Source organism: Phoxinus phoxinus (genome assembly GCF_949152265.1).
Source record: "Phoxinus phoxinus genome assembly, chromosome: 7".
NCBI classification, from domain to species: Eukaryota; Metazoa; Chordata; class Actinopteri; order Cypriniformes; family Leuciscidae; genus Phoxinus; species Phoxinus phoxinus.
The window spans coordinates 6687232-6701992 of NC_136882.1; the positions used below are offsets into that span (position 1 = coordinate 6687232).

The 14761-nt window shown below is 41.4% G+C and overlaps 2 protein-coding genes across 6 annotated transcripts in view; both read left to right on the forward strand.

The window, feature by feature from the left end:
* atf2 (activating transcription factor 2) overlaps positions 1–6874 on the forward strand; it is a 46266-nt gene extending 39392 nt beyond the window's left edge. For 2 of the 5 annotated variants that reach the window (XR_013798421.1, XM_079619342.1), the window contains 2 exons: positions 3393–3700; positions 3796–3919. Coding sequence is in view for 4 of the 5 variants with exons in the window: in XM_079619342.1 (XP_079475468.1) it covers positions 3393–3665 (273 nt within the window). In the remaining variant the exon portion in view is untranslated. Of the gene's footprint in view, positions 1–3392 lie in introns of all 5 variants that reach the window. The other 3 variants (XM_079619339.1, XM_079619340.1, XM_079619341.1) reach the window with 2 other exon arrangements.
* A 6962-nt stretch (positions 6875–13836) lies between these two features.
* chn1 (chimerin 1) overlaps positions 13837–14761 on the forward strand; it is a 40136-nt gene continuing 39211 nt past the window's right edge. Inside the window, 1 exon segment of the mRNA XM_079619350.1 lies at positions 13837–14249. Coding sequence (XP_079475476.1) covers positions 14231–14249 — 19 coding nt within the window. The 5' untranslated portion in view covers positions 13837–14230.

Genomic DNA, 14761 nt, shown 5'->3' on the forward strand with positions numbered 1-14761 from the left:
TATAAAAAAAACTATATATAAAAAATAAATAGCTGTGTGTGTTATATAAAGTGGTTAGAAAAAAATGAAATCGGAATTGGATAAAATCGGTATCGGCAGGTCAAACTCAATGAAAAATCAGAAAACGGACTGGCCTAGAAAACCGTAATCGGTGCATCTCTATTACATGTAACAAATGTAACAATGACACTGTAAAATAGTGTTCCCAAGCATCTTCATTTTGTGATTGCACGCTCCCGTCTTGTTCAAAGCCTAGCGGGCCTGAACTATATTTGAAAATGGCATTGTGCCTGGTTAGGACTGGTGTAAAGTATAGCCGACGAGATCTCGCTTGGCAAAGCGTTTTCATTTGTGATTGCGTACTTAAGTAAAGTATGTTTCTGGCCTTAATCTCTCAGGCAGTGCTGCCCTGGTAGCAGGTGGGGGGAAATTACCCAGGATGCCCTGCAAACAGGGCAGGCCATGTCTCCGCTTGGCATTGCACAAGCCCATCTGCTCACGGCGGAGACGATCCGAGAGGAGGTGAGCGGAGAGCGGTCTCAGGAGCGTGTATGATAATATATCACCCCCGTTCCTGCTTAATACCATTAGGAGTGATTACAGATGCCTGAACATGGAAATGAAGAGAAGAGAAAACACAACTCAACCCAAGCGCTCTTGAATCCAACACGGAAGTGACTTAAACTGCACTTCATCGACTGGCCTCTAGAGACAGGCTGCAAAAGAGAGTCAATCCCATTGACCCCCATGTTAAAATGCCCAACTGTTTACAGCAGAAACAAAAGTGTTTACAGCCTGGTACAAAAAGTAGTTTTGGTCTATAAAGCTAATTTCACCCTTCATGACAACTGTGAGGAGGGTGACTTTTTTTATTACTCATCCATTTAAATTATATTAAGCCTCAAAGTTCTGCATAATTAAGGGCGTGGCCACTTGAGTGACAGGTGGAATGGCGCTGATGTCACTGCTAGCGTCACGTCACCTCAGCTAATCCGCCTCGCTGCACATTTCCGGTTATCCGGAAGTGACGCGCTGCCAAGATGGCGACGGCCGGCTCCGCCCACTTTGGGCTTCAAAAATGCTCTTCAGAAACTTGACGGGTGACGCCACGCACACTACGCCCATGTTTGTTTACAGTCTATGGTTCAACCTTACGGGCACGGCGAGGGTATTTGCAACCCCACGGCAAACACGGAAAGTCACCTGATCCGAAGCCCAGACGCTTCAGAACCGAACACACAATCTAATACCTCCCGCATTAATTACCAGGTGCCATTTTGGCGGTGCTTGCTTCATTAGCTATATTAATTATCATAGGTAGTCTGCATCTCTTTTTGAGTCGAGAGAGAGAGAGAGAGAGAGAGAGAGAGAGAGAGAGAGAGGGAGAGAGAGAGAGAGAGAGAGAGAGACAGAGAGAGAGAGAGAGAGAGAGAGAGAGAGAGAGAGAGAGAGAGAGAGAGAGAGAGAGAGAGAGAGAGGGCCTTTTTTCATTCCCTTCCTCATCAGGAGCCAATTAATTCAATGCAACTGCAGAACAGCTGGTGGCATTTGGACCGCGCATCTCTGCCGCTCTCCTGTGTGTGTATCATTAAAATCAGGTGCAGTAATTATCTGTCGCTGCAGTAGTTGGCAGGGAAGGGGATCGTACGCGAGTCTGGCCACACGCTACAGCCTCTAATATACCCTGATGATGTTGCTTTAAAATGACATTGTAACTTTAATTAAAGGTTACAAAGCAAGCACAGGGATTAATAAAAGACAAAGCATCGGACTGGGAAAGTCTTTAATCGCAATCATGCCAGCAACTCATCCGGTGCGAACGAACTTTAGATGTTTGCTGAGCTTTCTCCCTCTCGGCGTGGATCGGGGGGGAAGAGGATCGGCTGTTTAGCGCAGGCAGTTAGCGCCTGATGTTAGACGTCATCACTGCAGCTCGAGAGTCATCAGTCACATGGTAACTACAGGGCAGGCGAGGAGAAGGCAACGAGGGCATCATATTTTCAGTGGGCACGTGCCAGCTGAGCAACTGCCATCGATTTCTGTTTCCTATCTAAACTTTGAACTCATTTGTTGCTGCCTAGGGTTGTCCGTTTACTGTGTACTGTCCTGCAGAGTTGAGCTCCAGCCCGGATGATCCTCCCTGTAGCTGTCTAGTGATCCTGGAGATATTGATCCGGGTGTGTTTGATTGGGGTTTGATCAACATAGTAGATTGTTTCTGCCGCTATCATATGTGTAGTATTAACATGATATAAATATATTTCTTTTTAAGACATTTGCTGACCTTCCAGTGCACAGCCAGCCAGTGATTACAATTCACTCAATGTAGCATTATGTGGTTAAGTGCAGTCCTGTGTATACCTATCAGGAACTATCCACTTTGTTCAGGATGCATTAAACTGATCAAAAGTGACAGTGAAGACATTTGATTGCAATATGAACTTTTGAACTTTCTATTTCAAAGAATCCTGAAAACATTTTTATCACCGTTTCCACACAAATATGAAGCTGTTTTCAACATTGATCATAAATGTTTCTTGAGCATCAAATGATCATATTATACTGATTTCTGAAGGATCATGAGACACTGCAGACTGGAGTAATGATGCTGAAAATCTGATCACAGGAATAAATGACCAGTGGTGGATGTTACCCATTACAAGTAATCAATTACTTTTTCTAGTAACTAGTAAAGTGACACATTATGTTTAAAGTTACAACTAAATATTTTACAAAATGAGTTTTCATGAGTTACTTTTTTCGTGTGTGTGTGTGTGTGTGTTGATTACTGTAGATCTAGACTAAGAGCATGTACTCCTCTCACTGGCACAAAAACATTCAGTATTCCTCAAAATGAATAAAAACAGTGAAATGCAAACGCAGAATATTAATAAAACCTGCAATAATTGTTGAATTACACAAAAATACTTTGTGTTTAATCTCACATTATTAGCAATCTCTTTGCTGCTGACCCTCGATGATCCAATTCAACCTATAGGAATCACCCAAATGACTTCAGATAAACGTTAAACAAAACACTGTTAATTACATTTCAAAATATATTCAAATACAAAACAGGTATTTATCACCGTTTTACTGTATTTTTTATTGATATATATTTTTGTATCATCTTTTTTATCACATCTGGTTCATTCATCATACTGGCAGGTCAAGTCAAGCACTTTGCATTGTGGGACACTTTGCTCTGGTTGTGTAACTGCAAATGTATTTGTTCATCTGGGAATTCTGGGAAACATTTACATACTGTGCATGGTATATACACACAGCATTATTATTTGTGTGTGTGTGTGTGTGTGTGTGTGTGTTTGTGTGTGTGTGTGTTGATGCCGGTGTTGTGAGAGTCTCAGTCTGTGACGTGTCTCTGTGTCTCAGAGCTGGAGAAGGAGGACAGCGGCGGGGAGATGTCAGTTCCCAGCAGCCCTCAGAACGAGGCCATCCAGCACAGCTCCATCAGCACATCCAACGGCATCAGCTCGTCCACGGCACTGGGACCCGGACCCGCTCTGGGCCCGCCGGCAGAACACAGCACAGAGGAGGAGGAGGAGGAGGAGGAAGAGGAGGAGTCGTCCTCACACGCACACGCACAGTCTTCTGGGAGCTGATCAGGCCTCCGCTCGCTCAGTCCTGGCAGCCATGTTGAAATGAGCCTCTGTTTTCAATCCAGCGCATTTATACAAAGAGTGAGTACGGAAAGCCCTTGGGAGGCTATGCAGAAACTCAACTGATTGTGTTATGCTTTTCATTTTTTCATCTGTGGTGTTATATATTTATTCAGTGTTTTGGAAGGATCAAGATTCACGATAGCCCAAATGTGTCCGGGTTCACAGTGAAAGGAAACGGACTTACTGAAGCACTGAGGCGTAAAGTTAGAAGAATTGACCACTTTAATTTCATGTTTACAAGGAGTGAGTACGGTAGTTGGGAAAGCCCTTGGGAGGCTATGCAGAAAACTGTACTGACTGAATATTATTTATTTATGGTGTATTTATTGAGTTAAACACAGATTACGTTGGAAGGATCAAGACTAAATGATTCGCGACAGCCCAAATGTGTCCGGATTCATAATTCGCGTTTCCACCGCAGGAACTTTCCCCAGGAACTAGGGACTTTGTGTGTTTCCACCGCAGGAACCAGGGTCTAAATGAAGTTACGGGTTAATATTTCCCCATCCGAAAGCCCCTGCTTGCTAGGTAGCACTTCTTCCTTTTCAAAGTTGTTCAGGAACTTTCAGGGGTGGGACTTGGACGCTTGGACATGCTGATTGGTTGAGTTCATGCCGCATTTTGATTGGTTGACTCCAAAATGTAATTTCATCAACCATTTTTTAAAGTCTGTTGCGGTGCAGTAACAGTTATTTGCAATTCGAATCAACACTGGAGTTTAAAAAATACGGCCGATGGACCAATGACGAGGTTCAGGCTTTATTAAGCTTAAAGCAACACCAAGTAGTTTTTGCTCTCGGGGTCCCCCTACAGTTAGGAAACAGTATTGTCTTCTTCTACTGTCGCAAAATCTGTCATGGTTACACCAGGGGATATACGTGCATTTGTTGACAAGTCGATACCCCCGAAATCAGCAGGAGGAGTTCTCACGTCTTGGGCAGACTGCCTTGTGAAATGTTTTATTTTTTTCAAACGCCAAAAGATCGCGTAGCTCACGTTTACAAGCCAGCGTCATTATAGTAGCATATTGGCTACTGTTTTACATAATGGATATGCTAATTCAATTCAATGTTTGTGTGGTAGGTAATAGCCATATATCGTCAATATTATAATATCAAGCAACCATAGATTAATCTGCAAATTTGAAAAATCGATTTGCATTATAGCCTGAGGCAAGACACTTTCACCAGAAAAATAAATAAACAAACAAACATGACTATCAGCCTAAAGTCATTAGGATTGTTATCCTAAAAGATGATTTTGTCCGTCTAATCATGTAGCTATTACAAGTCCGGCCAAGTCAGCATCGGTCGGGCACCCCTCCTCCTCCTTTATTATGCCAGCGAGCGAACGCTAGACCAATATTGATCCTCGTCCTCCTCCGACAAAACCTTTGCCTCCTTCGGTTTAGTTGCTGCTTCGGCCGTGACAACAACATACAGACGCTATACCAGCCGGCAAACAAACGCTAGTTGGGCTCTCACGTCATTTGAGGAAGTGGGGGAAGTGAGGTATGCCGTAAAGCAGTCGAATATTGTAGTTCTTCTTGTGCTCGGGCTACTACCCGAACCCCGAAGCTCCGTAGTGCCAGTAAAAGCGATACAGACCCCGTCAGGCGATGGCAGACGTGTCATTCAACCGATTGTAAGTCGATGTAGCATCACATCACAAGGGTCTTGGAAATATATTATGAAGGTTGAAAAACTACTTGGTGTTGCTTTAAATTTAGAGGATGAAATCCGGCGGGAAATGTGAAGTAGCGCGCATTGCCAGCTCTTAACGGTACTTCAGACCGCGGTGGACACGCAGACAGCGACGGGTCTGGGGGGGAAAAAAGTTCCTGGGACAAATTGTTCTGGGTAATTTGGGTGGAAACGCGGCTATAGTGAAAGGAAACGCACTGTCAGGCGTGAAGCTGGAAGACCTGACCACTTTCATTTCTTTGCCTTTTATATTTTGCACATTAGGAGAGTGGAGGTTGTTTAATGCTCAGTGTTTTAAGCGCGCGACACAAGCGGTTCCAGCAGATTTTAGCTGTAGCTTTAAATCAAATCTTAAACTGATTGTCCGTCTTCTAGAAATAGTGACGTGTTGTCGTGTGAATGTTTTTGGCATGTTGTTAAAGGAAGATTTACTGACGTGAACGATTGTTCCCTGGGCAGTGATTGTAGGAGAGCATTATTCACAATGCAGGTTGTTGGTCATTTCTAATTGAAATTACAAGTTTCTTTTGCAATTAAAATTTAACTAGTTGCATTTTAGAGGAATTTAGTGACATAGACTTCGATGAAAGCTTTCCATGGACTTATTTTGATAAGAAGCTAATGCCTTTTTATAAGATTTTTTTCCCGCTTATTTATAAAGTGGCGGACATTGTATTTTGTGGTGTCCGACTTTTAGAAACATTGAGAAGTCATTAGTTCGTTCACTTTAGTTGTTTTTCTGATTACAGTGTAATTAAGGAAGTACTGTATATGCCATTATCATGAAATGTATGTGATCTCTACTGGTACTCGGTTTGTCTTGGGATCATGACAACAACAAAAATGTTTTAAAAATCACCTGAACAAACCTTTAACTAAGGCTTTATTTGCCAACCTGTGTAAATGTTTTAAGCCATTCTGTCTTTTGACTCCACAACTGAAAATAAACTGGAGCTGCTCTTTAAAAGACACAATGACAGATATAAAACTCTCGAGTCTTTAAGCTCAACTATTAACTTAAGTTATGCTTAGTGACAATTACTAAGTAAGGAATAGATGAAGTCTTTATTATTATTATCACTTTGCGTCCTCTTCTCTCTTATACATCTATTGGCTTACTACTGTGTAGTTCTACAAGCGTTCAGTTCTGCTTTTAAGTAACTTGATTTTAGTTTATAAGGTACATTTGTACGACAGTTGTTTCGTGCTTACATGCGTGACTGAGTTCTCTGAGAGAATTAGACCCGTGTTTTCCACCGTGTGTCTGTTGGGTTGTTGCAGTCGAACATCTCGTTACTCTTAGATCTTCAGCCGGGAAATGGCAGCTTTACAACGGGTGGGGGTTTGTTCTTATGTACTGGGTCCACTTTGGAAAAAGGATGTGATAATTATTGTGTTTGCGGTCAACTTGTAACTTGTGAAAGTTATGTATAAATTAAAATAAATTAATAAAATGTTGTAATAAATCTTTTATTAGCTCTTTAAAGCCATTTAAAGCCTCAGTCATTATAAAGATTGTCATTGAATTCTTTTTTTTTTATTGTCTTGTATCTAGTTTTTGTTTGTATGTGTATGTATGATATTTTGCTTTGTAAACTCTGCCATCTTGTGGAGAAACCTGGGAAATTCAACTCAACATTATATTGTCAGCATGGCAAAACATTAACGATCGGGTCTGTTGAAGTAGCTGTTGATCTGTGGGCATTTCATTTGATTTGTGGGATTTTTTTCTTGTTCATCTCAGGATTTCACTGAGTTGGAAAAAGGGAATACCCTCCCTGTAATCATGACAACTCCTGAACAACCTGAGTTCTCAGTCTTCAAAATACAGTAAATAAGAAAAGAGAAAAAACTGCTCAACAACAGGTATAAAAAGCCCTACTAATGAAACAAGCGTACATTAATAATAACGCTGGAAAGATATGCATAGTGCTTGCTGTGCGATTCATAAATCTGAACGTAACGCAAAGATAAATAAACATTACCAATGTTACAACTTAGCATATTTAAAGAGTACGCATTATCCAAAAAGTACAAAATTGTAAAATGGCACGACTCCTTTAAAGAAAAGGCCTCACACACTGCAGAGGAGCTGTTATTATAGGCCCTGTCCTAAATGGCACACTTCATGTGCACTAGTCCATTAAGTCCATGAGACCGTATGGTGTCCCATTTAGTCATTTCAGTGGTCGATACGCGCCCTCAAAGCGCACTTTTGCCGAGCCCGCATCGATGCGAGCTTTAAAACACACTTCCCGGCAGTCAATGCGGCGTTACGTCACAGGAGTGCGCTCATGATCATTGGATGGGAAAGTGTGAAAGGTAAGCTTTTCATTTTGCAGCATTGGTAAGGCACTTGTACGTTTTCTAGTTGGTTTCTCACAACACTTTCGAACCATTTTAAACACTCATCGAGACCCGTCCGCGTCATCTTCTCAGTTCTCGCGCATGCGCTGCGGCGCTCTCGTGAACTCATGTCAGAGGCCCACACGGAAGAACATGAATAGTGGAAGAAAGTCGTTATTTTGGACACTATTTTTTTGCACACAAAAACTATTATCGTCGCTTGATAAACTTAAAGGTATAGCGGAGGATTTTCTTTTTCCGGGTGGGTAGCCTATACTATTGGTCCACCTAAGTGTCAATCATTCTGGTGATATGTTTACGTAAGGCCGTTCACACGCTGGCGTGCGCTAAAAGCACAGGTTGGGCTTCCCACTGATGCCGTAAAGTTTGTCATGCTATTTGGAGAAATCCATTTAAAATCACTGCCAGTAAGCGTTCCCTCTCGGGAGCAAATAGAGTGTTGCGCATGTGCATTTTAAATTTTTTTGGAGAGGGCGGGTCTTTTCTAAAATTAGGAAAGATCCTCCGCTATACCTTTAAGGTTGAGCCACTGTAGTCACTTGGACTATTTTAACGATGTCTTTAATAACTTTTCTTGGCCGGCAGAATTAAATTACCTAGCAGTTTATGAAGGAGAGTGCCAGCTCTCAGATTTCCTCAAAAATATCTTAATTTGTGTTCAGAAGATGAAGGAAAGTCTTACGGGGTTGAACAACATGAGTGAGAGTAATTACTGCAGTCTAAAAAACGCTGAGTTGTTTCAACCCAATTTGGGGTAAAATATGGACTTAACCCAGCCGTTGGGTTACATATGGTTTGTCCATATTTTACCCAAAATTGGGTTGAAACAACCCAGCGTTTTTTAGAGTGTGACAGAATTTACATTTTTGGGTGAACTAACCCTTTAACACGCATGCAGTGGCCATTAAGTCCACAAGTCTGTAAGTGCATATTTAGTGTGCCGTTTGGGACAGGGCCACAGTCAAAGCGTCATTACGTCACGAAAGTGTGGACTCGGAGGAAGATCGCGAGGGCTTAGTCTCCATTTGGGACCGTGCCATGAGGAGAGCCGAGTGTGCCAGGCATAAGAGCCCAACCGGGGTGCAAAGGGGTCTCAAATCACAACTTTGTTTTTGGATTGTTTTTTTATTTTACCAAACACACCTGAACAAGCTAATCAATGTCTTCAGGATCACTAGAAACTCACAGCTAGGTGTGTTTGATCAGGGTTGGGAGCTAAACTGAGTTTGAGAAACCCTGCCCTAAACTGTTGCTGCTGATTCAATCAAAATGAAATAGAAAAAGCACATTAAAGTGAAAAGTTACAACGGCATGATGTAAGAACCTTTTGTATGAACGTACGCTGTTCAGGTCTGGTGTAAAGAATGCTTCGGCTCAGGTGGCCAAAATGTCCGCCGAATAGATCAAAAGTATTGCTCAGCAACAAAAACTATTAAGAGGGAACATTGGACGGCGTGTTGCATCGGATTTGAGACTTGGGGTCTTTGAATTTTACTCTGCGGACTTACAAGTTCAAGTGCTAATGCTCAAGAATACAGTGTCCTAAATTCAATGAGGATTGGATTGTCATGATAGACCTAATGGACACATACTTTCATATCGAAATTCTGCCACAGCGTAGGAAGTATCTCATGTTCACTATCGGGGCGAAGCTTACCAATATCGGTGCTTACGTGCGGCCTAACCTTGTCATCCCGCACTTTCACGAAGTGTATGGATGCTACGCTGACTCAAAAGAATCAATGCACTCAATTATATTGGTGACTGGCACATATTGGCCCAGTCAAAGGAGTTCAGCACCAAGATGTTGTTCTTGGTCATTTCGAGATTTTGGGGATGAGACTGAAGAGCAGAAAATGTGAACTCTTCCCGAGGCAGAGGATAACATTTCTTGGGATTCAATTTCCACGCAGGCACACACTCCTGCTAGCATCGAGTCCATCCTGATCGCCATGAAGGAAACCAAGGTAGGTCGAGAAATTCTGTCCAACAATACCAAAGACTGTATTTGCCAGCATGATAACTTTGGGGCTTCTATACATGAGACCATTTCAGATGTGGCTAAAAGCTGAGGCTGAAGATGATAAGGGTAGCATGCAGAGTGCTTAGTTCCCTTACAATGCGGACGAGTCCCCGGTTCCACGATAAGGTCTTGGCATTGCAAGACAGTGACTACGGATGCCTCCCTCACAGGATGGGGGGTCTGGGAATGCCGACATCTCTTTAACATGAATTACCTGGAGATGAAGTCTGTATTTCTGTCTTTCTCCTAGACCTGAGGGGCTACAACATGTCGGTATGGACAGACAACATGTCAATAGTCTCTTAACTAAGCCCCTTTCACACAGAGATTCCGGAAAATACACGGATAATTTGTCCCGGGATCGTTTGATTTTGGTTCATTCACACTGCCAGTGATTTTCCGGAATCTGTGAGTGCGTTCACACACATCCCGTAAAGATACGTGACGTCAGGATGTGATCATTCCTGTCAGATGTCAGTTTACGGTAATATGACTAGGCACTATACTCTCATTCCTGCATAATAATCCAGGAGCTGTGCTGCCGTACCAGCAGGCACAATGATATTATCAACTAATAACTAAATAATTCATTAATAAATAATTCATAATTCAATATGGTGTGGTTAACCATATATAAATGACACCATAATAAATTAATTATATATACGTCTCAGATTATGCATGTAACCGGGTTCCCTGAGAGGGGAAAGAGATGCTGTGTGAGCTGGTGTCTGATAGCCAATTCTATTGGCCCACAGCGTGGTCAGGTGACATACCTGTTCGCATCACCGAGACCATAAATAGATGCACGTCACCAGATTTGAGTTTCCTGAAGGATGTTTTCAGGCATTGCGTGATCTATGTTGCGATATCTATCTTGTTCCCCTCTCAGTGACAGGGTTACATAACCTGAGGCGTTCCCTTTCGAGCAGAGGTGGACAAAGTACACAACTTCCTTACTTGAGTAAAAGTACAGATACTACTGGTCAAATATTACTCCGTTACAAGTAAAAGTTGTAAAGACCGATGTTTACTTAAGTAAAAGTACAGAAGTACTTGGTTTTTAAAAGTACTTAAGTATCAAAAGTAAAAATGTAAATGTCAATGCATTGTTTTATTAGTGTTGCATTGTTGCATGTAATACTTACAGTACCTTATGCCTCTGAATCTCTGCCTGCCTACCCTCATATCAATATCACATTTATTTCTAGAACACAGTTCCAGTCGTGGGATTGAGTAACTCAATAACGTCCACAATGGTTTCGGACACACAAATGGCTGTTCCCAGTTTTTTGGCTTTTAGTGTGAATATGTTAGTCTTACTGTTATCTATAAGCTACTGTAGTGTGCTCCAAAACAATGACAAAAGTCACATTTAGACCAAACCCAACGTTTAAAATGAAAATCATATTGATGTCAGAATCCAACGTCAGATTGACGTTAATCTCCAACGTTGGACAGACGTTGTATTGTGGTTGAAAATCGGTTGATGTTAGAAAACAACATCAGTCGAGTTCTGATGTCAACCAGACTTTCATTTACAACCAAAATGCAACCCAAATCATCCCTGACGTTACTACTGTCTACTCAAGGACCTCGACAGAAATGTAGTGGAGTAAAAAGTACGATATTTGTCTTTCAAATGTAGTGAAGTTAAAGTAAAAGTTTCCAGAAAAAATAATACTCAAGTAAAGTACAGATACTCAAAAAGTGTACTTAAGTACAGTACTCAAGTAATTGTACTTTGTTACTGTCCACCTCTGCTTTCGAGTGGGAGTGAACACTGCGTCATGACGTTGATGCTATAGGAACATTATACCCGTCTTTTGGATGAGACGTTAAACCGAGGTCCTGACTCTCTGTGGTCATTAAAAATCCCATGGCACTTCTCGTAGAGAGTAGGGATGTAACCCCTGGCCAAACTCCACACAATGGCCCTTGCCAGTCATGGCAATGATTCAAAATTCATAATTCAAAAGAGCGATTCTTTGTCAAATCGGACATTTTTAGTCAGGAGAGATGCTGTTTTACCTGGTATTGGTGTATCAACCGCCTTGGAGAAGCTCATCCCGCACCTCGCTGTGTGTGTTAACTGTTGCTCACACATCATAGTGTTTTCTCAAGCATGAGCTTTAGCCTGACAAGACTGAGAGGAACTAAACAGTGTGTGGATGTGCTGACCTTTCAGTGCTTCTGGACGAGTGCATCTACAGTTCGTGGAGAATGCCAGCACTGCCCAGTCACTGTTGTACATGTCAAACCCAATCCGTCACCAGCACCTTTATGTTTACCACATTACTGCTTTTAGACTCATTTTAAACTGAACCCTTTAAGGACAGCAACTAGCAACAAACTAATGTCAGTAATGATATATTTTCTCAATCTTTAGGATGTGATTTCTAACTATTCATTTATTTTGTAAATTACATAGTTATTTCACAACATTAAAAATTAAATCTAGCAGCGTCACAAAGGCTCTTAACATAAAACCAAGCAATTTCTAAAAGATCCAGAATCTTTGGTCAAAAATAACCATTACTTCAGTCTACACACACACACACACGCACGCCTCGCACCTCTTTGAGTCGTCTTGTATTCAACAGACTCTTTAGGATATTTACTTTTATTCAACGGCAGGAAACGAGAGCCGAACAATAAATGCAGTGTCAGGGCTCAAGTCCTCCGAGCAGAAGCACTGGGTGGCTATTGTCTGAACTTCCTGCTAACGTGTGTTTAATACACACTTACACTTCTGTCAGTTCAGGGCGACACGGCCATCTGGGAAACATATTGGAGAGTTTGTTTTACTTTAAACCAATGCCTTTGCAGAGCTTCAAATGCTTTGCATATAGTGTTATTATTTTGTTGTATTGTTTGGGGAAAAGTTAGTACTTAGTGTACTATACAAGAAAGTGTTCTGTCAAAATTGTGTAAAGTATAAACCAAATAGACATATTCATTTATTAGTTTTCTACTTGGGCAATGTTTTAACCATGTTGCACTACAACAACTCTAAAATTAAGCTCATGCCTCATATAAAGTAATTGCAATTTGAGGCATCTAATGCCAGAGTTTCTTACACTGCTTTTTAACTGTGCACACTTGTACTGCTGAATGCACAACACGATAAAAAAATAAGTGATTTTTTTTTTGTCCCTGAATGTGATAAGATAATGAAAAGACAGGGTGCCACAAAAATGGCAAGAAAAAGACAGCGTATCACACAAAAATGATCATAACAGAGCAGTGTCTGTGTCAGAATCACAAACAAATAACTTTTTTAAACAGGTTTTTAAAAGATAGCTGTTTAAAAGATAAGATATCTGGACGATATTCGACAAACGTGCACACACTGACACCCCAAAAGTTCTTTAAAAAAATAAACATAATATTGAATTTTCGATATGTGTGTGATTTATAGAGTAAAACATTAAGTATCTTTAAGGTATGTTTACCACAAGCCTTATTTCACTCATAAATTGAAAAGCTCCAATATAAAAACCCTTGAGGACACCAGTGGCGAATTACTCTTCCAGGTTATGACGCCATCCCTGCAAACATCAAGTCTTCAGAAGAGCAAATTCAATTCAACAGCAGTGCTAATATTCAACAGAATCACAAGAAGCGAATCCAGACATCATTTGTTCGCTTTTTTGTACTAAATTTAGCAATATGGAATGAAATTATGACTTCATGAGCAGATGATAAACATCCATCCATTTTCCAAATCCACCGCTTGTCCTGTAAGGATGCAGGCATGCTTGAGCCTGTCCCAACACCTTGGGCTGAAGGCAGGGAAACACCTTGGACGTGTGGCACAGTCCATCACCGGATTTTTCCGGTGAGAGTTTATTTTTATTTTATTAAACAAAGAATTCAAATTATACAGCAATCCGTCGAAGTGTCCTATTATAACACGTAAACACATACACTGCATCATCATGTCGTCACGGAGAGGGGGTCTCCATGGTAACGCGCCATGAAGAGGCTGCAGTGTGCAGTCTTTGAGGAAGAGCGCGCGCGCGCGTGCGTGTGTGTGTGTGTGTGTGTGTGTGTGTGCCGTGGGTCTGGTCATGTGGTCTCACAAGATGGCGACTTCAGCGCTGGGATGTGAGGAGTGAATCAGACCTGCAGTAAAACACACACTCACACAGCGCTCTTCACAACTGCTGCTCACACACACACACACACCCGATCACCTCTCCTCACACAACACACTAATTCTCCCGTGCTCGCTGTTCAGGTATTGCTTTGGATTCGCTGGGATTTAAAGTTTAGCTCGGCCACATCGCTTATGCAGGATTCCTAGATTGGACCATTCATCAAAACCCAAATCGCCTTCAGAATATAATCATATAATCAGATTCGTTGCTTGTGGGATAACTGTGTATGTGAGGATATAAGGCAGAGTGTGTGTGTTGTTCAAACCTTTGTCCATCTGGATCACTGACTGCAATGGCCATCCATGTGTTCGGTGAGTCGATCATATTTCATTGCTCTTATTATAGTTTCTATGCCAACAGATCGCAGTGTGTAGTGTGTGTGTGAAGCAAACACACATAGATTTGACAGATTTCCCTTTATGCGTGTGATGTTGCGCTTCTTAACATGATTGTCTCGTTTTTTCAGTGGAAAGTAACAATAGTCACTGACCATCATATGTTTTTATTTGCATTATTGCGTGTAGATGAACACAACAATGAGATCACGTGTGCAACATAAGTTTGACTTCACCCTGCAGTTTGTCATTGTTCTGATGTTATTGAAGGAGATCGGGTTATTCTTCTTTTGTTTGTGTTCATCGTCAGTATTTCTATCGTCCTTCATATAGCAACAGGTAATGCCATTGAGTCAGAACGGAGAGACACATGTTGACATGTTCTGTGACTCAATCTAACATATTAAGCATTTAAGTAATATGCAAGATGTTTATGAGCTCATATTAATTATTGGACTATAGAATAAGCGCTTTATACATTTCATTTA